Below are 24,956 nucleotides of genomic sequence, written 5' to 3'. Positions count from 1 at the left end.
TAAATTTAAATCACTAATTAATTATTCTTGTCCTGTTTCCATGGACTAAACAGCACTACACAGATTTAAAATTCTGATTCACATGCAGCTATTGGTGCAAGTAGTAAGATTTAATGAGTCGGAGCCTCAGGCATTCCCAGTCCATATGGGATACATAGTCCTCCATCCAGCGTGTCCCGGGTCGCCCCCCCCCCCCCGAGGTCTCCTCCCTGTCAGACTTAGCCGGAGCACCTCCAAACAAGAGGCACCCAGCGGGCATCCTCACCAGCTGCCCAGCTCTTATCAGTTTACTGCCACAGTCTGACACAAAGCCTGCATGACAGGAAAGTCGGTCTCACTGTGTTTCTTAAACTCTCTGAAGAATAACACTCAAAGATGACTTGGAGGATGGTGGACGCGGACTCAGAGGTGGTGATCCTCGTTTGAACTGTGTCAAGCTGAAACGCGAGCTGCTCTCAGTGCACGTTGCGCAGAGGCCACCTATGTGTCATTAAACCTTCACACCCACACTTGATTACTTTTTATTTATGGGATGTCAGGAACATCTCATATAACAAATACGTGAGCAAAACAAGAAGAAACTCTTTACAGATGCTGAATAAAACACAAGAAAGAATAACAACAATAAAATCTGCACAGTCTAATTATTACCAGTCATTTGGTAACAGTGGAAGCTTTCAGCACATGAACTTCATGGTTCTGAAGAAATGTGATTTAAAAAGTTTCGTTTCAATGTTCATTCTTTGTCTTGGAAACAGACATTAGTAAAAAACTGTCTCCCTCAAAGGTTCATTTATCACGGTGGCTCACTCCTGTTGCCTCACAGGAAGAAGGAATCGATTCCCGTGTTTGCGTGGGTTTCCCTAGGTTTCCCCCCATCATCAAAACATGTATATTAGGTTAATTCTCCCTCGACTGAAGCACTGGCTCCGATCTGGAGTTGGTCCCCAGGCGCTGTACAGTGGCTGCCCACTGCTCCTGGTACTTATACTGGATCAAATGCAGAGGACAACTTTCACAATACGTGGTACTGTGTGTGATTGTATATGTGACAATAAAGTTGATTCTATTATATTCTTATAGCTGTTCTGGAGAATTCGATCATATTATGTGATCTTCACCAGCAGATGGAGTTTGCTCAGTTGTCATAAAAAGTTTGATTTCTCGTCCAAGGTGGCTTGAAAAATAAGCAAACTCCATCTTCTAATGAGGAACGTGTAAATGAAATATGATCAAAAGCTCAGAAACGGCTACACACACATACTGTGCTAAAATACCGTGCTGAGGTTGCAATATAATCGTAGCCTTCGACTGTATAGTGTTAAACTATATTCTACCTGTGTTCAGCGGATGTTCTGCTTCTACTTTCAAAGATATTTGGGGAATTTTTTTCTTATTTGTGTTCTTCTCGGATTAAAAGAGTAGATGTATGAGTGGTAAATATGAAGCTACAGCCATACTGGTTAGCTTAGCTTAGCATAAGGACTAGGAACAGCTCGCCTGGCTCTGTCCAAAAGCATAAAAATCCACATACTAGCAACTCTAAGGCTCACCGATAAATTATATAATATATTTTTTCATTTCAAATATTAAAAGAATAGTCATGAAACAGTCCAACCCCTTTAAAACCACAACTAACATTTTTACACTTCAGTTTTTGTATGAAATCATTATTTTAAAACTTTATTAAACTTTATGTAATTCTGAGTCAGGTCACAAGATAAACGGTCCTTCTTGAACTTGCAATTGGAAACAATCCTGAACAATTATCTTTCTGAGCCTTTACAGTCCAGTTTGATTTTCATGAGTTGCACACATGCTTCTTTCATTAGGATTACTGGGATTACAGGACGTACATACAGGCCTGCATGTGATAAGGTGAAGTAGGTATATGAACCTTTTTTTTTGATTTGCAGCTTAGAGTGCGGCGTGTTCGCTCACATTAGTCGTTGTGCCTTCTGATTCATAAAATGTGTATGAGGATGCTTGCAGAGGCAGTATCATCAGTCCACAAACAGCAGCAGAGAGCTGTTCACCCAAGTGAGACGTTTGCAACTTTATTGCATTTCGTATAAATTGAACAGGAGGAGGGAGATAAACAAATGCTGATTTCCCTTATTTTGCCTGCTTGCAATGCATTTTGTTTCTTGTTACGCAACCAAAATGCCTCTCTTCCAACATCCACTTTGACTTATTTCTTTATGCCAAGAACAGCACACAGTATATTCAAGGACATATATTGTACACTGATAAATTGAACTTGCTTCAAAATGCATTTGCCAGCATATTTCCTGACAAGTACTAGGTTTTTTGACTGCAGACCACATGCAGGACAGAGAGTCTTTTTCAGTGCCATTTAAGTTAGCTTTATATTCATTATACCTGCATACCATTATACCTGCACACAACTTGCTAGAACTGCAGAAAAACAGGATATTTGTAATTGAGTTCACAGCCAGGCCAGCAGCTCTACAGGCTGTACTTTGGCACAGTGGGTGCTTTGAGCTAAATGCTACCATGAGCATGCTAACATACAGATGTCAGTCTAAAGTGTTAGTATGTCAACATTTGCTAATTAGGGATGAGATATCATTAATTTTTGTTCATAAACAAAATAAACTGATGATGGTGCCAAATAAGGAGACCATAAATATCATAAGAATATATCCCCTGGGAACTATGAATGTCTGTGCAGAATTTTGTGCTAATCCGTCTTGTAGATGTTGAGATATTTTGTAAAATAAGTGAAAAATAGAGACGGAAAGTCAAAGGGGTTCATCCACTGGGGACAGTGAATATATGTATAACATTTAATGAAAATCCATGTTAGGATATTGTTTTTTTATCATATCTACCCATACAAAGACAATGTGTAAAAAGTAACCTATAAGAAACCTTTAAAGTATTTATGAGTCATTGAAATGCTGTTTTGTTACCTGCACTGTCAACCTTCCTGTAATATTCTTCTTTTTTTCCCCTCAGTCTTTTGTTGTTTTTGTGTCTTCAAACACAAAAAATCTAATCAACAAAAACATAAACCAGCCCAGTATTTGGCTGACAGTATTTCAATATGAGGTGTCCTTCTGAAATTACAGAGGCTTTCAAGAGCTAACAATGAAACATCCATCTACCAATAATCTGTGTTGACGCTGCTTCTCCAGCCACACAGAGGAGATACATCGACAGATAACCCCTAACTACTGGTTTGAAACTAATCAGATCTATTCATCACAATTGCTAATGATTATTCACTGTTTGGCATAATTGAGCAAAAGTTCAGGAAGGTTGCTGTAGGAGTAATGTTTTTGTAATCTTTTATGAACCGATGGTGCAGCTGCAGCTCTGTAGCATTAACACACAGACTTTGTAGCTGGATGGTGTCTATTTATGGAGGCACAACCAGACAACGGCTCATTCGTCTCTATAGTTTTCTCAGCATTTCACACAGAATTATGAGCGAGTGCCACATGTGAAAAATGAGCTCTGAGTTAGTTGAACTGCTTACTGGCAAAAAGACAAAAGTATCTGCTTACAGTGCATATGGCCTACTTTCAAATGGAGCTGACACATAGGCCATGTGATAACCTTAATCACTGGTTTAGCCTATTTAGTGAAAGCATGAGCAACTGAACTCTCATGTTTCTCAAGGAGAGCAGTGGTTTCAAGATTCAGATCAGGGGAATACCGGTGGGAAACAAAATCGATAAAATCCAGGAGAATCCAAGACAGATTTTGTTTATTCAATCTTAGTTGGCCTCTCGTATTAATGAGGATGTTGCTGATGCATTAGTGAGGTATCTGAGAATTTTGGCTAGGATTCTGTGCTTCCTGAAAAAGGCCTTGAATGTGGAACAACAAGCAGGAGAGACAGAAGATATTAGACTGGTGCAAAATGCATTATGAGTCCTGAGTGAACTCCTATCTGCCTCTCATCCAGCATCGCTGTAATATGAGCCATAAAAAGGCAAGGAAGCACTTAGCACTTCATGGATTTAACCTGTTGCACTCCTGGATTGGGCTCCACTAGATATTTGTAAATCCTTCACTAAATTTGTGAGTAAAGTCCTTCCTTAGTAGGATAGTCGCTAAGAAAAAGTCATCAAATAGACACTGCTTGAACAAAACATAATAATCACACAGGTTAAGAAAGCACAGAAAAACGACTATTTCTTAAGTAAATTTAATTCCTGTGCCGAGTTCTTGTTAACGTTTCCAAAGGAGCGATAGAGAGCATCCTGACTGACTCTCAAACTGACATGTGCACGGCCCAGGATAGGAGGACTCTGCAGCAAGTGATTAAAACCACCCCGAAGATAATTGGTACTCATCTGCCCAGCATTACTGATATTGGTGAGGTGCCTGCGCGGAGCCCCGAGAGCCCACTAAAACACAGCACCCACCCCAGTCACAGCCTGTTCACCCTGCTGCCATCAGGACAGACTTGAAGATCAGTTTTCTCAGGCTGTGAGACGGCCTAATTCATCCTCAGCTGCATCGTTTTTTTATGTACAATTTACTAATCTGTTTTATAATTTTCTGCACTGTAAAATGTCTCTTTGTATCCTTGTTTGAACTCACAAACAACTGGTGTGAGTTTCTGCTCCTTAATGTTGACATATCTAACCCAATAACGTTGTAGACGTGTTCAGAAAATTCCTTTTGTTTGATTATGGAGGAGACTTTCTATTTATCCATATTAATATGCCGAAGTGGCAGTTAAGTGTACCAAACAGACCTAAACTGGGGACTCTGACATTTAGCACTGAATAGCAATCAGTTAGTCAAATTACAATAGAGATCACATAAGACTTCCTCCCCCTGAATGCAGTTTTCTTTTTTTGTCTTTTTTCCCCTGAGCTCTTTTCTCTGATCCATGGACTCAAAGTGAGTCACTGGAGGACAAAATGTTATGTACCACAACTGAAACGCAGATGGCCGTGAGCTTTGCTTGAGCCATCACTCATTGCTCACTCACAGGTTAGCATGCCAACCAAGTCAGAGAAAACTGTCACAGTACACCAGTCAGTTTGGCAAACCACCCTGCTGCCTAAAGTCTAACTGCTCCATGTGGTGGATATTACAAAGTCTCAGTAGCTGGGATCAGAAAAATAAGCTGGTGAAATTCTAATTATGTTCAACATTTTAGCTGGAACATATCAGGTTTTTTTATGTTTAGACTAATGTTTGAACCACATCTGCAGATGTTTTATGGTAGGCTGGATGTAAATTATATTTATAGGTGCTGCATTTCTAAACAGACATGAAAGATTATTTTGCACACGGCTCACAGGAAGATTGTAGGTATCCAGGCTTCAGAGACATATTTAGCTGCTGCAGGTTGTCAGTCAAATGGATGTGAATATTTAATTGTGCATTCTGTAGCCATTACATATAGATGTAAGAAATAAACCTGCGCGTCTCAGCCTGCTGTCAAATAGCATCAAGCTCAAGTGAAATCTACCATTAAAAAATATACAGTTGTCATAAGAACTGCTGTTGCTGTTGTAATGTTCAGTTCAAACCACTTTGGTCCAAGCTGAAATATCTCAATCACCCCATTTACACTATTAGTATTCAAATGCGTCTTTATCTGGACACGTGTTAATAAATGCTCCAATCTCGCCTTTGGATGTACACCTGGTATTTTTAACGCATTCTGACAAATCAGCCCCAGACTCCCTTAAGTTGTGTGGAGTTTTATGATCTGTCAAGTAAAGGGAAACTGTATAAAGTTCATATAACTAAGGAGCAAATGTAATAAGTTATTCCTTTATTTGTGTAAAAAATATTGTGTCATTTAGTCCCGATGTCCTGGTCAGGCAGATCTGATCACGATCCATGCACCTTTCATTAATGTCTTTCTTCATCTGAACATGTCTGGATACAGTGTGAATAACTACTGGATGGATTACCAGGACATTCTGTACATGCTTTCCTGGTCCCCAGATGCTGATTCCTAATAACTGTGGCGCCCCCAGCGGGTCAAAATATTAACTTATCCAGCTGAAAATGAATCGAAGAATTGGCACAAAATTTGATACAGACATTCACATTGTATCTCCCTCAGGACCAACTGGAAATCCTCGGTGATCTCCTGACTGTTCATCTCGCAACATCATCAGGTCAACTTTCAATTTCAACACTTTGAATTATGCTAATATAATTACATTCCCATCTGCCGCAGCTTATGTTTCGTGCTAATTAGCTAATTTTATCATGTTAACACGATGAACTATGATTGTAAACACTAGACATCCACATGTTACTGCGAGCATGTTAGCATGCAGATATTAGCATTTAGCTCAATGCGCCTGTTCGTTGCTATTGTTGCCATATAGAAGAATAACCACATTGTTTATTTTTCAGTGATATAAAACTTCAGTGATGATCCTAAACTATCGAGATGTTTGTTTCCTAGGACACTGACTCATAATTCACAGAGAAATCCATTATTGTGGTGGCAGAGATATGGATTTTCTTATAAAAGATACCCTGAGTAGACGTAGTGGCAATCATCGGTATACAGTTGTTTGGCTCACAAACTGGACCTTTCCTATGAAGCTAATTGCATGAAACAACTTCATGACCTTTCTGCAGATTTTCCCAGAAAAGTCACTGAAGGTACAAACAATGAAAAGGTGAACTACCACATATGATCAAAAACATTACTTCTACAATGCACTGAAGCATCACAGACGGATGCTCTCTAATAATGAAAGTGCCTCTGAGGGTGCTGTTTTCCTCCTAGGGTTTGAAAGGCAAACTGGGAGATCATTACTTCGAGCTCTTGCACAATCCGAGAAACCGTGAGCTGAGGAACTGAACCTGTATTTCTCTCCTCTCTGCCCTTTGATGTTTCCTAGAATAAGGTGTTTATCTGCCAGTTACTCTGCTATAGCTAATACAAGGAAGAGGGCTTTTATTTCGGGCCGCTCTCAGGTTTGAATCTGTTTGAGGAGCTCAGCGTTGATCTGTATCTAGTCCAGCAGATCATGACTGTAACTAATGTGTTCTTTCTCAGTTTGCCAAAAGATTGATGAGAATTAGCTTGGAGAAGATTTTGCAAGTAACTCTGCTGTTTACACTGACAAACGGCCAGCAGTCAGTTTAGCCAAAAAACTGAAATAAATGCACAGAAATATGAGCCTAAAACTCCTGAACATCTATGTTTTTTATACATTTCTGTCATTTCCCGACCATAAACATCTTCTCATTTTGTTCATTTCAGACTGAGACAACAGCCATAGCTGAGCAATATTAGTAATTACACCTGTGATGATGACAGAGCCTCGTTTCAGTAGCACAACAAGGTTTCCATGATCTGTGGCTGCAAAATGTCACATGGCAATGCAACCACTCAGGTCCTTCCTACTTGGCCTAGATCACTGATTTTGCCATTGTGTAAGACAGTGTGAAGAGGAAGAAGATAAAAAAAACATCACTGAGATGTTTTATGCGGCCAAATGAATAAATGGAAATTAGATTATTTATAATCAGTGAACTGAATCTGTTTTTATTAAGGCTAAGCAAAGGCCACATTTGTTATTGTGATTCATAGCAGGATCTGATTTGTTAATTTGGCGGTGTGTAATCGGATTGGATGTGCTGATAACTAGCTGGTTTTATCCTGAGGGGAGAGTTTTTATTTTTAAGTGTATTGGCTGCCTAATATCAGGTCCTCCAGGATTTTGTGGGCTTTTTCTGGGATTTTTGAGGGCTAAAATGTCTGATTTCACAGCAGCTTTTCCAAAAAGATTGTGAATGTTGCAATGAAGTTGCAGGAGAAAGTGAAATTGCAAAAATAGTTTGTAGTTTTTAATTCATTCTAAATCTGTGGTAACTGAAACTTGTGGGAAACTACAAAGATTTTTCTAATTTGCGGAAAATTTGCAGTGATTAAACAAATTTGCAAAGTCAAGCAGAATTCCCGGATTAGTTAAATTTGCGTTAATTGTTCCTGGATGGACTGTAATATGTTTGCATCTTCATCCAAATACAAGCACAGATTCTCTTTAAGTACTCAAAATTGTTGGTTTGGATCAGAAAAGTAAAGAACCTGAAAGGTACAAAGTAAAAACAGCTATTATTGTTAAAGGGGGGAAATACATGAAAGGGTGTCTGGTTTCAGCTCAGCCAACATCACAATGGTGACGTCTGCTTTCTGTTCTTTGAGATTCTCAATTTTGGTTAATTATTCACACAATAAACAGACATGCACCGACTATCAATGAAGTCTGCAGCCTCCATCTACGTCTCAGTGCGTGAATAAGAAAAGGAGAACCTTCTAAAAAAAAACAGCAGAAGGTCATGTGGAGATTTAACAGGAGAGATTTTTTACTGCAAGATGTTGAAATTGTGTTCACAATCTCCTCGTGAATTAGGAAGATAAGACTGTTATTCTAAGCTGTTAATCTAGTTTTATGTGCTCTGTCCTGTGCTGATGATGGTTCTTTGTCCGAGCGCATCGTCTGCTCTTTGGAGCTCTGGGAATTCAAATCAGATTATTTTTTTTAAATTTATATATAAGCCTCCACCACCACCACCACAGTCGTCTCCCTTGTTCCTGTGCAGCGCACTTGACAGCTTCATGGGTTGGGCAGCTCTATGGAAACACGTGACAGGGCTTGTAGGAGCGAAGCTTCATAAGTGTGAAGACTCAGAGAAAAAGAGTGGAGAGACGCTGGAGCAGCAGCAGCAGCAGCAACAACCTGTATCCACAAAGCAGGAGCGCACTCCAAGGGGCGACCAGACCACTTCTACAGACATTTAAAAAACTTATCATACATATAGAAATTGAAACAAAAAACAACACTAATAATTATGATTCTAATAATGGTTTAATTCTAACAGTGCGCTGGTTGTCTCTCCTTTTATGTAAGATCTGTGTTGGTTGGATGATGCGCTTCTGACTTGGATTAACGCGCGGTGATAAAGGACGATTCTGCGCACTTGGAAAAAATTATGTAAGGTAAAGAGGCACTTTTCTTCTTTTAAATGTTGAAATAATTTGCAGCTTTAAATGTTTTTTCTCGCTTTTATTAGCACTTTAAATGCTTTGTGTTGTTTGTCCCAGCATGAAAGTATCAGTGTTCCTTCTTTTTTATTTTGTATTGTGCGGATTCCTGCATCCATGTCTGCTTCTTGCACCAGATTATCAATAAACGTACAACTCTTGCATAGATACTTAATAAACAGCTTAATAATAAAATAACTCTAAATTCTGTATATATCTAAATTATGTGTTCGCAATTATCTCGCCGTTATAGAGGCCACCTCTTTCCTTTTACAGTAAATCAGACTACCAACATTTGAGCATGCATATACTGTGCATTGTTTTACATAGAGGTGATAAGCTGTGCGTGTTCTGTTCTGTACAGGTGTAGATGAATTGCATTTTTGTATTGTCTGCTTCTGCACCTCATAGAGAAAAAGGGCCGTTTTAATTTTTAGCCTCATGTTTCTTGTTTTTTATAAGTAGGTTCCCTGTTCTTGAAAAGTAAGCGCTCAGTGATGAATAATTGGGTATGTGTTGTTAGATACAGGGAGCATGATACAGTATTTATAAGTACACCAGCTCTCAGAAACAGTAGATGTATAAAAACCCATCTACAGCTGTAAAAAACTATCAATTATTCATAATATATCCAAATATTTTATAGAAATATTTGCATTATGTGAAGGTTATATTATGTTAAAAGCATTTCAACGGCTGCAAATATTCCTGTCAATATTCTTTTTTGTTTTTTAGGTTTTTCAAACATGTCTGAAATGTCTGTCATCAATTTTTTTAGGTTGTCCAGGCATCTTAGACTGCAGTATTACCCTCAGACACAGCCATGAAATCTGTGCTGGACGGTGTGGCGGACACCACCTTCCGGACTATTACATCTGGTTTACAGTATCTGGGCTCCAACGACGCTAACTATGACGACCCGCTCAATGATGTAGACTTCAAGGCAGGTTTCTCTCTGCAGAAGCCCTTATCTGCTTTCCGCAGCAACTCCTTCCCTAACAAGGTACCTGCGGACGAGGAGCTCATCCTTAAAGGCATCCCCTTCTTCCCCACCAACGCCACAGACTTGTTCGGCAACAAGAGCACATTCAGAGATGAGACTAACAATGTGCAATGTGGGGAGAACTTTATGGACATGGAGTGTTTCATGATCCTGACTCCCAGCCAGCAGCTGGCTGTGGCTGTGATGTCTCTGACTCTGGGTACCTTCACAGTGCTGGAGAATCTGGTGGTTCTCTGCGTCATCTTTCAGTCCCGCACACTCCGCTGCCGGCCATCCTACCACTTCATTGGCAGTCTGGCTGTGGCTGACCTGCTGGGAAGTGTCATATTTGTCTACAGCTTCCTGGACTTCCATGTTTTTCACAGGAAGGACAGCCCCAACGTTTTTCTCTTCAAGCTGGGTGGAGTCACTGCGTCGTTCACTGCATCTGTGGGGAGCCTTTTCCTCACCGCTATTGACCGCTACATCTCCATACACCGGCCTCTCGCCTATAGGCGGATTGTGACACGGACCAAGGCTGTCATTGCCTTTTGTATGATGTGGACCATCTCCATTGTCATCGCAGTGCTACCTCTGCTGGGCTGGAACTGTAAACGTCTCAATTCTGTTTGCTCAGACATATTCCCTCTGATTGATGAGAACTACCTGTTGTTCTGGATCGGTGTAACCAGCGTTCTGGTTCTTTTCATTATCTACGCCTACATATACATCCTGTGGAAAGCTCACCACCACGCAGTGCGAATGCTGAGCCGCACCTCTCAGAAGAGCCTTGTTGTTTACTCAGCAGATGGGACTAAAGTGCAGACCACACGCCCTGAGCAGACACGAATGGACATCCGTCTGGCCAAGACCCTGGTGCTTATCCTGGTGGTGCTGGTCATCTGCTGGGGTCCAGTGCTCGCCATCATGGTCTATGACCTCTTCTGGAGGATGGACGATGACATCAAGACAGTATTTGCATTCTGCAGCATGCTCTGCCTGCTCAACTCCACTGTCAACCCAATTATCTACGCCTTGAGGAGCAAGGACCTGCGGCACGCCTTCCTCAGCTCCTGCGGTGCCTGCAGGGGCAGTGCCCAGCAGTTGGACAATAGCCTCGAGTCAGACTGCCAGAACAGAAATGCCAACATTTCTGCCAACAGGGCTGCAGAGAGCTGCGTGAAGACCACTGTGAAAATAGCCAAAGTAACAATGTCTGTGTCAACCGAAACTTCTGCAGAGGCTGTCTAATTGGCCATCACGGGGGAAACTGTGTAAATGTCATCTTCCCCAAACAATGCCATTCAACACAATAAAGCAGAAGTTAGAGATATTCCGCAGAAAACAAAATCCTCTCCTGAAAGTATTGACTTACATCCTCATGAGACGCTTTAGTGGTTGCATTATTTTATGTTAGCGTGTGAGTACATCGTGTGCCAAAGTGCCAAATGGTATTTCAAGTTCATAGAAAAGGACTCACGCTTTGACACGATTATCAAAGACTATCATAAGTCTGCTGTTTACCATAGACTTCATGATATCCAGTTAGTAAAGGCATATTATATTTTTGTACTGTGAATTCAGGTTTTAAAAAACAATATATCTTCATTTATGGGATAAGGGGCTACTGACATTTTTAATTCATGATGTTTTACTGTGTCATTTAGACTTTAACATGTCTTGCACCATAAATATAAGGAAAATATAAACATTTCTATGAGGAAATTATTAAAAAAAAGTTAAAATGACTCCGTTTATTTCCAAAATTTCCATTAACTATGTACATTTTTGTACTTCATCTGACAACACTCAGTGAGTGGCAAATGTGTGAAGAGATTTTGAGGAATGAGAGGAGATTCATGCTCAACATAGGAAAAAAATAAACATATTTATCACCACTATAAGCAAACTCTAATGAGACGGAGATAAACTGATTCACGGCATTTGAGTACGTCAAACCTGAAATGGCATTTTCTGTGGCAGAGTGACGATCGTCCCTGTTGTCCATTTCTTAACTTGCTAGCTGTTAGACCTTTAGAGTAACGTGTCTTTGTTCAGATGTATACCTAATAACTGTACAGTGTTTTCTTGCTAAATGAAGTGTTTAAATCAACTGGTTCAACTATACAGCCAACGACAACAACGACAACAACGACAACAACAGCAACAACAACGAGCTTTTGGCAAAAGCTTGAACTCATCAAATCCGAATTTGGACGCAGTGTGCTGGTCACTACTGTAACAAACTGAAGTGGTTTATGATTATAGCTGCTTTAATCAAATGTATGATTTTACTGGATTCAGCCTTGTATGTGTGTGATAACTTGTGACTTGGTGATATATTTCCAAACCCCTCAAGCCTTTTGATCATTGCAGTGAGTTGTTTTTAGTGCTACTGTCGCAGCGGGGGCATCATTTCGGAAAATAAAAAGCAACCCATGCACAGGCCTAGTGAAGTACCTTTGGCGTAACTCTAAATAAAAATATGTCTGCTGTTAATTTTTACTTATCTCGGCAAAGAAACAAGGGTCTTTTCATTAGCTGGCAACTTGAACGGAAGTCTGTGTGTATGCATCGTGTGGAGAATCGACAACTGACCTTACAAAAGAAAACTGAGAAGATGTGATGTAGTACTTTTTAATCTAGAAATCTCACAGCACAATTGTTCTGTAGACATTTATCTTGGTGTAAAGTTATCCAGACTGCTGTTTATCAGTATGCTTCGCTGCCTCTTGTATTATTGAGTATTGAAGATCAAATTGTCAACTGTCAAGTGGCTTCTGTACAGTGGTGGCATAATGAGGAATCTATGACTTAATTAAAAAAATCACAATCAGTCAAGTGTTTTTAGTATTGCTGTTTTCAAACTTTTGAATAAAGTTGCAGCTGGTTGTCATTTCGCCTGCAGTTATTTGATCGATTATTTAAAATGATGGGAAACAGCACATTTAGCTTAATTCATCCAACAGATTCAAGAGGAAGCCCAAAGCCCTGAGCTGACACCCAAAGCCATCGGTGAGGTTTTAGTGCCCCCTTGTGGAAGACAACAACATTGTCAATACAGGCAGCCTCTCTGAAGACGTTTCTACACATTGATCTGAGCTTTGTTAAGTATTCCACTGCTTACTTCTCCTAAACGCTGAAAGTGACAAACTGAAAGAAAATGGCTTCAGCAGCATCGTCTGACTCCAACATCTGCCCTCGTTCTTTCCAGCTCTTGGCTTTGGAGGGATGAAAGAACTGTAACATCTGTTCGCACAGGTGTCAACAGGAGTTTGTAACAAATACAAAAAGCAATGAGGGTGGGTTTACTGTGTGTGACAAAAAGCTGCATTTTGGGATTAAATAAAGCACATACATACATGAATAAATGAATAATTAGACAAGAGCCAATAAGGTTTGTCAATAAATTGATTCACAGAATAGTAAACAGCAACTAATTACCAAACAGTACCAGAACTGTGAGCTTGTTTTCTTTGTGTGTTTCTTTGGTAAACATCACCTGGAGCCTTGATAGGTATTTATTATCAATTTCCTGATATTTCATATACCAAATAAATAATTAAAAACAACTGGCAGAATAATCCATAATGAAAATACACATACGTATATATCTCAAAGTATGACAGCATTACTTAAGGAAGTGATGGGAGGGAAATGTGTGTGTGTGTGTGTGTGTGTGTAAGGGTTGGGGAGTTGTCTCAAATAAGAGAGTAAACATTGAAAAGTACATGTCTATTTAGTATTTTATTTTGATCAATACTAAATCATCATAGGCTGCTTAATCAGACCACAGCAGAAATATTTATAGTTTAAACAATAGTATTTTAATAATTAGTTTTTTTCTTCTTAAGAGCTGAACATGATCCCCGGACAGTTATTAAGCCACTAATTCAACAGACCTAACTTTAATTAAAAGTATTATTACATTATTTCTTCCATAGATTCATTTGTATTAGTAACTCTTGCTAATAGAAGGTAATAAATGAAAGTAGTGTGTCAACTGTAAGCTACCTGTGTATTGTGAGATGTGTTTTTATTAATGTTTTTGTGTTTTTATGACATGTCTCTTGGTGAAACTATCACGTTGTATTCTTATTAACGTTATATTAACGTTTTATGTGAAACTGAAACTTCGCTGTGGTTTTGGTTTTTTTTTTTTTGTTAGCAAACAAAACAAATTTGAAAAAAAGCAGAATTTCAAGGTTTTCGGGAAATGTAGTATTTAAGCTACTAAACTAATAGCCGCGATGTGGAATAAAAACTACAAGTACCGGCATGAGGCGGGGTTTTGCGCATGCGCCTAACTGATCAAATAGAATGGGGAAAAAAAGGTAAGCTAGTGTTTCGAGCCGTTGGAGTTAGTACTCGGAACTAGTGCCGCGAAATCTGCGATCATCTCATTTTATACCAAACATACCGCCAGATTCTTTATCCGGATTACTTCGAGATATACTCGGTGACTTAAACTCCACGAGATTTATCAGCAGAAAGCAACGACAGACGAAAATAAGTTCGTGTTTGTGCGACGTCCCCGGAACCGCTGTTGGCGTTGTAGCTAGCTAACGTGAGCCAGCGGCAGACCGGGGCCCAGGTCGGCGACGTCCCCCAACACAACAGCGAGCTTTAGGTTTTCTACTGCAGGTTTTAAAAAAAAAAATACAGTTTAGCGTGATGGCTTGTGGAGCTACTCTGAAAAGGACCCTGGACTTTGATCCGCTAATGAATCCGGCGTCCCCCAAAAGAAGGAGGTGCGCCCCGATCATGTCTCCAGTCTCCTCACCACAGAAATATTTGCGCATGGAGCCGTCACCTTTCGGAGAAGTGTCGTCCAGACTCACCACAGGTAGGAATGTAAACACAGGTGTTGTACCCGGACGTAAATCTAAAGTTTAGCTCGGTTAAAACCAGCCCTCACTGTAACCCGGAGGGTGTTTCCCCAATGTGTGCCGGTGTGGGTTGAACAAAACCCCAGACGCTGTTTGCTCAGTTAAATGAGTGCTGTTCTTGTTTATGTTGCCTGTCGGTTGTCACACAGTGCAGATGATGTGATGTGACTTCTAAGGGTCCAGTTTTAAATTCGGCATACACTGTTTAGCAGTATTTTTCTCAAATAATGGATTTTCAGGGGTTTGGGGAGGTGAATTATGTGAAAAACATTCATCTAAAGTTTGTTTTGCTGCTGTGTAATTAATAGATGTTGTGCTGCTTCCAGTATTTCACGTACACTGAATTTTAGAGTGATAACTGTCCCTTTTCTTTGTTTTAAAATCAATATGCATCCGGAAGAAATGATCAAACGTGTCAAGATGTCACTAATGGAGCAAATGTTGTTGTTTTTTTTTTCCTGTTTCAGAGCAAATTCTACACAACATCAAACAGGAGTACAAGCGGCTGCAGAAGCGACGACACCTGGACAGTGCCTACCAGCAGGCAGATGGCTGCTGTCCTCTCGAGCTGCACAACATTCACAGTGGATCTGCTCTCCCAGGTAGCGGACCAGCGGCCACGTCTCAACGGGGATATTGACCAGTTTGCATACATCCATTAACCAGCTATTTGAGCTCAGAGATTAGGAGCTTTAGGATTGTGGTTTCCACCAATCATTGTTTCACTGATCGAAGGTTATCGCGTGATATTCGAACCCAACAATGGATTATATTTCAGTCTGACATTGACTTCTTGTTAGCAGTTTTCTCTTGGGGGCACACCAAGTAACCGTTTATCCATCCACTCAATCAACAAGTAAAGATTGTTTTTTGTCTTTTTGAATTGCCAACAAATCCCATCGGATTAGTAAACATGCAGAGAGAAACAGATGGAAATCCCTCCTTATCGTTTCACTTTCTTTTAATAGGGAGTTTTTATTTTCTGTAGTCAAACCGACTCTGTGAAAAAGTAAAATGGGCCTAATGTATGTTGCTATATATATATATACAATATGTATTGTAACACACACGCTCAAATATTTGCACACCGTTCTTACTTGAATATTGCAAAGTTTATATACTTCATAGTCTTATACTTTCTATTATATTTTGTAACATTATATTTTGTGATATCTTGTTGTACCTCCACTTCTCTACTCTTCTGTGCTTCTGTGTCAATTTTGAATTTCTCCTAAAGGGGATCAATAAAGGAACTATCATCTTATCTCTTATCTTAAGACTTAACAAAGTTGCAGAGCTGTTAAGTGTCTGTCATCTATCCTTTATTAACTGTGTGATATTAACTCTCCTAACAGGTACGTCCTCAGGTGCCTCATCACCCACCAGGAAAGAGCAGCCTTTATTCTCCCTCAGACAGGTTGGGATGATTTGTGAAAGACTACTGAAAGAGCGAGAGGACAAAATCCGCGAGGAGTACGATGAGATACTGACGACAAAGCTTGCAGGTATGATTATTTATTTAATGGTATAGAAAACAGTTTGTAGTGAGTAATCTGTAATGGGAGTAATAAATATGTATTCTTCCAACAGAGCAATATGACGCCTTCGTCAAGTTCACGCACGATCAGCTGATGCGACGGTTCGGAGAGCAGCCTGCTAGTTGTGAGTATTTATTCTTTTATTGCTAAACACTTGTAGTTTATTAATGGACTCTACCAAACTTGCCTCTGTGAGTTTGTCACGTTTTTAATAATGAATGTATAAATATCCATATCTTCATAGTATCGGCTGATTAAAACCCTGAGACAAAATGTTCCTTTTTTTAAATACAGACGTTTAAGAATAGAGATTAAATTTAAAGCACCAGTTTAAATTAAAATCCAAACGTATAAAAACTGGACATTTGAAGAGAGACCTTTTAGCTGTTCACGTTTCGGCAGTGGACTGTAGCTTGCTGTCAAACCTCCACAGATAGCAGTAGTGATAAAGTGTAAAGTAACCGTGCAAAAGAGGGAGTCTAAGGTGACAGTACTTTCTGCAGCACACTGCGAGAATGCAGCGTTTTCAATTTCCCCAGTCACTGTCATAATGCCCCACAATCAGCTTATGCTAGCGTGTCCAAGTTAAGCTGCTGAGTCAGGACAGCGTAATGAAAATCTTATTTTGGGCTCAGCGTTTCACTTAGTGCTTATAGTCAGTTATAAAACCACCTAAAATGTTGAACCATGCTAGAACAAATATGAGCGGTGGTGATTTGTGAAAATGTTTATGTGCCACTTTGAAAATATTATTTCAAGCTTTACGGCTCTGTGTTCAGCAGAACAGGCTTCTAAAAGCCATTAATTCAACCTTTATTTATACAGGCTGGACAAATAAGAGCAGTTTACTCTGTTGCGTGCCCCCCCTCCACATTCACGAGGATAATAGCTAAAAATAAAAGACAAAAATCCAACATTTACAGAAACAAATGTCTAGTTAATTTTAAAGAAACACTCTTCACTCAGGTGTATCCATTACAGGTACAGAAACAGTCAGTGGTGGACTGAATCTGCCAAAGAAATCAGAAGTCCTGTCCTTTTTAACCGAAAAGTCTTCATATTTGAAGTGTCCTCATGCTCTTATCACCGTTTGTCCTCCACAGATGTTTCCTGAGTGTCGGTGTCTGATATCGAGGAATAACATTTGCTGCAAACTACTCCCAGGGACTCAGTGGGTCTAGTTGGACTTTTCTCCTAGCTGTGCCATATCGCCTCTATGTGGACTCACTGCCTCAGGCATCAGTTCAAGTGGCATCCACGTTTGCTGTGTCTGCCAGAGTTAGGAGGGCTTCCTGCTGCCAACCTGTTCAAGGACTCTCTGTGACTCTACCTGTGGCCTCTTAACTGCCGTGTCAATATTTATTTGGCTTTGTTCTGATGCCTTCGTAAAAAAAAAAAAGGCTGACTGTCTCCACACACACTCAGCCTTTTTGATTCATTTTTTTTAAACATTTATTTTTGTCAAATATAGTTTTTTTTCACAGAGGGGATGTTAGTTGTGCAGCTTTTCCATATGTACGTTCTGAAAAAGGGATTGGACATTGACAAGTGGACAAACCAAGGCCGCCTTTCACTGGACTCCAGGAACAGGCATCTTGGCTTTTTTTTGTTTCTGCATTGTTTAAACTGTACTGGCAATTACTGCTATTACATTTGTATACACTGTATTTTTTTATTTTTCGCTTGACTTACTTTCATTGTATCAAAAATTCATGATTTTATTTGCTGTAGGTATAAAGGGGCTTTGATTCAAGAAAAGCAAATGAATAAAGTGTTTACACAAATGTCTGTTTGGGAATGCCGAGGGTTTTTTTTTTTTTTTATTTGAGTCTCCACATCTTTTTGAAGGAATCATACAAATCATAAAAGCTTTACAGGTTTGTACATGGGACAGATGTTGCTAAAAAGGTGAGTGGAATTTAGTTTGTGGTGCTAAAAATAGGGAAAAAGTTACTTCTTAAATGTTCCAGCTATTAGAAACCAGATCCTCCTGTCATATTAAAGACTATTTCTTCTGTAGAGAGCAGTTACAATAAACTTCAGCTTCAGGCCACTGTATGGCTACAAAGTTGAAAATGACAAGTATGACTTCATACAGCTAGAATATAGGCTTCCTGTTATAAAAAGTGTGTGTATATATACATACATATATATATATATATAGTACTCTGATCAAATGACTCGATATATTTATATTCATTGTCACATTTGAAAAATAACCGACTGTGTAACCGTTCGAATTGGAACATCACGTATTTCCTTTGCACCAATCAGAAGTTAGCAACGTAAGAATCTGGAATCTGATGACGGGTCTTTTGATTGTGTTACCAAGGAAACGCCGTTCTATCAAACCGCACCTAACAGTCCTGATGTGGTTTTCCTGACTTTGACTTGTTAAACCCCACATAACGTATCACTAAGTATGTCATTTCCAACTTTAACGTCGATGGCTACTTATTTAATAACGAATATTTAGTGTTTTAAGGACATATTTATGTTTTTTCCGGTGTTTAGGGGACCGGATATGCGGTACTCACCGACGGAAGCAACGTATAACATAATCGAACGAACCTCTTCTAGTGGTTGACGTAGTTTTGCGAGGGAAGCATGTGATTGGACGAGCTGAGAGGAAGCGGTGTGGCTAAGGAGGAAGTACAGTAGCTATGTCAATGTGAACAGAACATACAGCATTGGATTGTGGCTCTTTTTGTGACACTTTTATCCTTATATTGTGTTTGCACGTTTGAGAAACATGGCTTGTTTCTTTAGAAGGATAATAGCAGAAAAGGTAACGAAGCTGCAAGCTTTAAAATATGTTACTGTATGATAATGCTAACTTAGCAGCATGCTTTGACCCTGGTGCAAATAAAAACAAGAGTCCCACGGTTAGCCTGTGCTCATAATGGTGTTTATTGAAATCTGTGTTGATGTGTAGCTGGGTAGGACGCTGCAGCAGTCTGAGGATGCCTTCATACCAGCTCTGTCCGCAGTGCCACTCTTTAAGAAACAGTTAAGTGTATTTTGTGTTTACCATTCATCCTGTTAGTCCCCTGTTTGAGTCAGATGCTCTCTATATGTGTGTCTGTCCTCTCACCGCTTTGTTAACCCTAACCCTTGTACTCTCAGGCAGACTCCTGACTTCAAGCTGTCAATCAGCTCCTTACGACGCAGTGGGATTTTACCATCCAGTGGAGACATTCAGCAGCAGACAGAAGACTTGGCCAGTCAGGTGAGACTCATCTCAGAGGAAGGCTGCAGCAAATCTAATGTGTTGACATGTTGTTTGTTTGGTCAACATGCTGTTGAAATCTCACAAATAGACTGAATTGTCATGATACGACATGTTGAGGGAACACATCAGTGGTTGAGGGATTTTTAATTCAAATAAGTGATGTGTTTTTGGTTAAAAGGCAAAGAAACAACAAATTCAGGTTCATCATACATTTATTTTGTTGCTCTTGTCCCAAGCAATTGACATTTTTTAGCATGTGCTTACATTGCCAGCAATTTGGGGTTCACGGTTTAGTTTCTAGGCCGGAGGAGCTGAAGGACCGAACTGCCAATCTGCTCTACTAGCCGCCCTAACCACCTTTATTCCTCGTTCCTTTAATTTAATGTTAGAAATCTCTGTATCATTTTCAGTGCCAACCTCATGTTTCCACAAACATATCAACAGTGTCTCAAGATCACTTAAATATCATAAGAGGATACCTACCAAAACAGAGGCTTGTAGATGCTTTTGTAACTTATAAAATAGACTTTTATAATGTTCAAATTACTGCATTGGCTTCTGCAATGCACTGGAATTTACTTTACTTTAAGGTTTTCTTACTTGTCTAGAAAACTCTGAATGCTCCACCATCAGTGTTAGACATGCTATAATGCTATGAGTCTATTCTTAACATAATCCTGAACACTGTATTTTTGTATTTCTCAGTTGAAGCAGGACAGTGTCGTGGAAGACATATCTGCTGGATCTGGAGTGATCAACTTTAAAATTAATCGCAAACTTCTTGTCCAGGTTTGTCAGTTTTCTTTCCCACTGTGGTTAAATTAACGCTCTTTACTGCTTCTACTGATTCTAATCTGCTATGTCTGTTTTAGAAAATGCTGGAGCCGTTTGGAAAGGAGGAGGATGAGAAATTTGGGTTAAATAGTGAACTTTTCAACAGTCTGAAGAAGGGAACAACATTAGTTGAGTACAGGTATGTTCGACAAGTATTTGTATATCTTCTTTAACACTTACAACTCTGACTAAGTTATCACTTATCACTCATCCGACTGAATTTATGTATTTTTTTTTATGCTGTAGCTCTCCAAATATTGCCAAAAAATTCCATGCTGGACACTTGCGATCTACAATTATAGGTGAGTTTAGGCTTTTGAGTTAATTTATTCAGTAGCTAAGGCAAAAATATTTATTTTAATCAATATACAATGTATGTGAGCTGCACCGTAAACTAGAGCCAGTTCAATACATCAGTCTACACTACCGCTGTTGTCCACAGGGGTCGCCAGAATCAACAAAAAATGAAAGTTCCTTGTTTTTTAACTCTTAAATATCAAAATCGGTATCTGATCTCCATCTCCAGGTAACTTCATCGCTAACCTAAAGCAGTCACTCGGAAACAGTGTTATTCGGATGAACTACCTCGGAGACTGGGGCATGCAGTTTGGTGAGTAAATAATGTGCAAAATATTCAACAAATGTGCTCGGCTCTCGTAAAAGTCCCAAATGCTGCTCTTTAAGTTTACAGTTTTCTGTTTTGGATTTCAGGCTTGCTCGGAGCTGGGTTTGGCCAATTTGGATGTCCGGAGAAACTGAAACAGAATCCCTTACAGCATTTATTTGAGGTGAATTTGCATGTTTGAATAAAGACGAATAGCCACACAGTGACTCTAATCACAGAGAGCTGTTGTATGTTGTCTAAATTCAGTTAAAAATGCCTTTTCTTCAACATTACCATGGCGGTTTTGCACTATTTTCATGTTTTTGTCTATTTGCAGGTTTATGTTCAAGTGAACAAGGAAGCAGAGCACAATGAGGATTTAAAGCAGGCGGCCAGAAACTTCTTTAGACAGCTGGAGCAGCATGAGAGTGAGGCTGTGTCGTTATGGCAACAGTTCAGAGAGATCACAGTGGACGAGTATCAACACATTTATAAGGTACAGACAGCCAACCGACACCATCTCTGAAACATAAACCTGTGACGGTGAGAAAGAAAATACGAGTAGAATAAATGAAATCAGCTGTTTTAATACGTGATTGTAAAATCTGACGTCTTTCCAGCGACTAGGGGTCCACTTTGACATTTACTCTGGGGAGTCCTTTCACCAAGATCAAGCCCAGGAGGCGGTGCAGCAGCTGCAGAGCCGAGGCCTGCTGAAAACCTCTGAGTATGTGACAGTATGTGTGTTTAATCAGTAACAGGCACGACAGACACGTAAACATGTGTTGGGAGGCCAGTAGGTCCCAGTTGGTGTATTTAGTTGACATGTCATTGAGTTTGTATGTGTGTGATTTTACGTTTATGGCGTTGAAAGTATTGGGAGAACATCTACGTGTTTATTTATTTTGAAAAGAGATTTTTCTTGTATATTAGCTGATTTAAGCCTATCTCAGTTCCTTATTGCTGTATGTGTTGCACACAGAGGTAGTTTAGAAATGTCCCGCTCTGTCCATACTTTAATCTCAGTTCTTTAAAAAAACTAATTAGAAATAGAGATTCTTATCACTCATGTATCGGTCTGATAAACTGTAAAAAAAAAAAAAAAAAAAATTATAATTAAATGCTCAAATGATCAATATTGGTATCAGCCTCAAAATACCCAGTTTCTGAGCAGTTGAATATGAAGAACATTTCTCCTGATGTTTTCCCACCTACGTTCTCACTACTTAGAATACTACTTAATTACTTGTTAATTGTTGCATCTATTAACACACAAGTTATCTTTATTATCTTGTGCTGATATCTTGTATAATATGTCACTTATTATATAAATAATTGAGTGTATGCTCTTTCATTGCAGTAATATTGATGTATTGTTAAATGAGTTAAACCGACCCTGAGCTCACATGGACTTGGTTTCACTGTTGTTGTATTAACAGGAAAGGGACGGGTGTAGTGGATCTCTCCTCCGCTGGAGACATGAGCAGCGTTTGTACAGTGCTCCGCAGTGACGGCACAACTCTCTACATCACCAGGTCGGTACTAACAGAAACTAAAACACAAGAACAACCTGAAGTGCAACTCGCAGAGCGCAGACCTCGGCTAATAGTCCATTCTCATATGCCAAACGGTGTGCTGTGGGTTTTTGTGACAGCTATACAATATGCAATATACAACAATACAAAAAGTTATGAATACATTTTTAATTTACTTAAGTTTTAAGTTAATTCTTAAATTATTTTCTTAATAAATATTTCATGAGTCGTCAAATTTTATTTGGCATTAGTATTAAATAAAAAATAAATGTTTATAGAATTATAACACGTGTTGTAGAGGTTGTTTTGTATGAATATTAATACAGGTGTGCCTTGAGATTTTGGCCTCAGGCAAGAAAATTAGAAAACCTGTTCTATGATATGCAAATCTGCAAGCGTGACTCATATATATGTCTATTGATCTTCTCCGCTTTGTGATTTGGTTAAAGTGAATGGGTTCTTTAATAGTTCCCACTAAGAACGTAAAGATTAATCACAAAACAGTTAAATCGTGACACAAATACGTGAAGATGCAAATCGGTGAGATAGAAAATGAATCGTGATATCAATCCTGGTATCAAGGTGGAGAGATTTAAGTTTCACTTTGACAGAGACGAGGAAATCTGCATTGTTTTGCTCAGTTTTATCCGACCTTTAGAAATAAACGATTGTAAGAGAAAATATATTTTGCAGGTTTTTTGTCTGAGAAATAAATCAATATTTTCTCTCAATTTGTCAAACAATCGTATTGTGAATGGTATATACATATCATTACGTCCCTTATGGCCCACACAACACATCGGACCTGTTAGTTTCTCTGTAATCCTGCTGACAGACCAACCTCCTCGGTGGAGGTAATTAAAAAGCTGAATTTTACAACTGTGCTGTTCTGGCGTGGATAAAACACTGGAGCTGAATTATCAGATGAATAATTAATAACATAACATGACTTTTGATAAAGTGGAAGTGGCAAAAACTGCTTATTTTCCACTTTCTGTGTTTCAGAGATCTCGCTGCAGCCATCGACCGAACAGAAAAATACCGTTTTGATGAGATGATTTATGTGGTAAGGAAACTGGAACGCTCAGTCTCTCTTCTTTTAAATTGTTACATTGCTGCTCTTTAGACACATGATGGAGCAGTTGAGGTAACTTCAGACATTTCTCTGCAACGTGGCCTACATGACTAAAAGACATAAGTGATGACAACATATTGGAATACAAAATGATGGCGCTTCAATTATCTTTGTGACATTATCGACATTATAGTTCTATAGTTATATTAGAGTTGCTTTGTCAATAAACACAAACATTCCCAAGCTCCAGGCTCTAAATTGTGAGGGTTTGCTTCTTTTCTTCGCCTCATGTGACAGTAAACTGAATATCTTTGGATGGAAAAATCAAGACATATAAAGATGTGTTGGGCCTTTTCCTCCATTTTCTGGTCATTTTATAGATGAGACAAATTAATAGTTGATGAAAATAATTGTTAGTTGCAGCCCCACTCACTTACAGTATTTAAATAATGTTGGGATTATATTGATTTATCGTCCATTATGCTGCGATAAAAGCTTCACACAGAAACACATCAGGTGATTAATCAGCATTTCTTCCTGAATCTGTTAAACACATTGTCTGCACCCAACTGAAAATTCAACACTGTTAAAGCGCAGGAGACGAACACCTGTTTCTAGGGAAACTCATCCACGTTGTTTCACTTTTCATACTTATTACATTTCATGTAACACATTTATTTATAAACTTCACAGCAGAAACAAATGTGCCAAACATCCAACATACAAAACCTTAATGAAAAATGGATGTGCGGATATTTGTTTGTGGGAAAGTCGCTGATTTAAATGTCGGGAACTAAACATTGATCATGTCATGATCTACTTTAGTCTTGAATTCATAGCTTGTTTCCTTTTTCTACACTCTATTGATGCATTTTATCAGTTTGCTGCATCTGTGTTTCTTTTTCTTTTCAAGACAGATAAAAGTCAAGCGAATCACTTCCACCAGTTGTTCCAGATCCTGCTCGCTATGGGACATTCTTGGGCTGACAGGTAGCAGCAAAAATACCATAACCACACACATAACATAGACAGGCAGCGGTGAAATGTAACCAAGTACATTTCCTCATTTATTTCAGTACATTTCTGAGGTGCTTTTTATATATGTTTTGTATACTTTTTATGCTACTTTAAACCTCCACTGCACTAAATTTGAGAGGAAACTGATTTTTTTTACTCCATTACTTTTATCTGACGTCAATAGTTACTATTTAGATAGATAGATAGATAGATAGATAGATAGATAGATAACTTTAT

The 24,956-nt window shown here is 39.1% G+C and overlaps 3 protein-coding genes across 5 annotated transcripts in view; all 3 read left to right on the top strand.

Moving 5' to 3' along the window:
• Positions 1-8,653: 8,653 nt before the first annotated feature.
• cnr1 (cannabinoid receptor 1) lies at positions 8,654-12,895 on the top strand. 2 transcript variants are annotated; one of them, XM_035678960.1, is made up of 2 exons: positions 8,654-8,963; positions 9,792-12,895. In XM_035678960.1, the coding sequence occupies exon 2, from the start codon at positions 9,837-9,839 to the stop codon at positions 11,244-11,246; it is 1,410 nt and encodes a 469-aa protein (XP_035534853.1). In that variant the 5' UTR covers positions 8,654-8,963; positions 9,792-9,836; the 3' UTR covers positions 11,247-12,895. The 2 variants fall into 2 exon arrangements, with proteins under 2 accessions (XP_035534853.1, XP_035534852.1); XM_035678959.1 differs by having other exon boundaries at positions 8,654-8,968.
• A 1,415-nt stretch (positions 12,896-14,310) lies between these two features.
• akirin2 (akirin 2) lies at positions 14,311-18,210 on the top strand. The gene is made up of 5 exons (XM_035679045.1): positions 14,311-14,841; positions 15,352-15,486; positions 16,240-16,389; positions 16,475-16,546; positions 17,526-18,210. The coding sequence occupies exons 1-5, from the start codon at positions 14,670-14,672 to the stop codon at positions 17,534-17,536; spliced, it is 540 nt and encodes a 179-aa protein (XP_035534938.1). The 5' UTR covers positions 14,311-14,669; the 3' UTR covers positions 17,537-18,210.
• An 818-nt stretch (positions 18,211-19,028) lies between these two features.
• rars2 (arginyl-tRNA synthetase 2, mitochondrial) overlaps positions 19,029-24,956 on the top strand; it is a 9,391-nt gene continuing 3,463 nt past the window's right edge. Inside the window, exons 1-13 of one of the 2 annotated variants that reach the window (XM_035678761.1) lie at positions 19,029-19,210; positions 19,358-19,431; positions 19,549-19,651; positions 20,360-20,443; positions 20,527-20,627; positions 20,735-20,790; positions 21,015-21,098; positions 21,200-21,276; positions 21,430-21,588; positions 21,713-21,819; positions 22,532-22,627; positions 23,633-23,693; positions 24,616-24,692. In XM_035678761.1, the coding sequence (XP_035534654.1) occupies positions 19,175-19,210; positions 19,358-19,431; positions 19,549-19,651; positions 20,360-20,443; positions 20,527-20,627; positions 20,735-20,790; positions 21,015-21,098; positions 21,200-21,276; positions 21,430-21,588; positions 21,713-21,819; positions 22,532-22,627; positions 23,633-23,693; positions 24,616-24,692 (1,115 nt within the window). In that variant the 5' untranslated portion in view covers positions 19,029-19,174. Of the gene's footprint in view, positions 19,211-19,357; positions 19,432-19,548; positions 19,652-20,359; positions 20,444-20,526; positions 20,628-20,734; positions 20,791-21,014; positions 21,099-21,199; positions 21,277-21,429; positions 21,589-21,712; positions 21,820-22,531; positions 22,628-23,632; positions 23,694-24,615; positions 24,693-24,956 lie in introns of those variants that run through there. The other variant, XM_035678762.1, reaches the window with a different exon arrangement.

Source organism: Morone saxatilis, unplaced genomic scaffold (genome assembly GCF_004916995.1).
Source record: "Morone saxatilis isolate NCDOM2014 unplaced genomic scaffold, NCSU_SB_2.0 Contig7, whole genome shotgun sequence".
Classification (NCBI taxonomy): domain Eukaryota; kingdom Metazoa; phylum Chordata; class Actinopteri; family Moronidae; genus Morone; species Morone saxatilis.
This window is presented reverse-complemented; position numbering and strand designations above follow the sequence as displayed.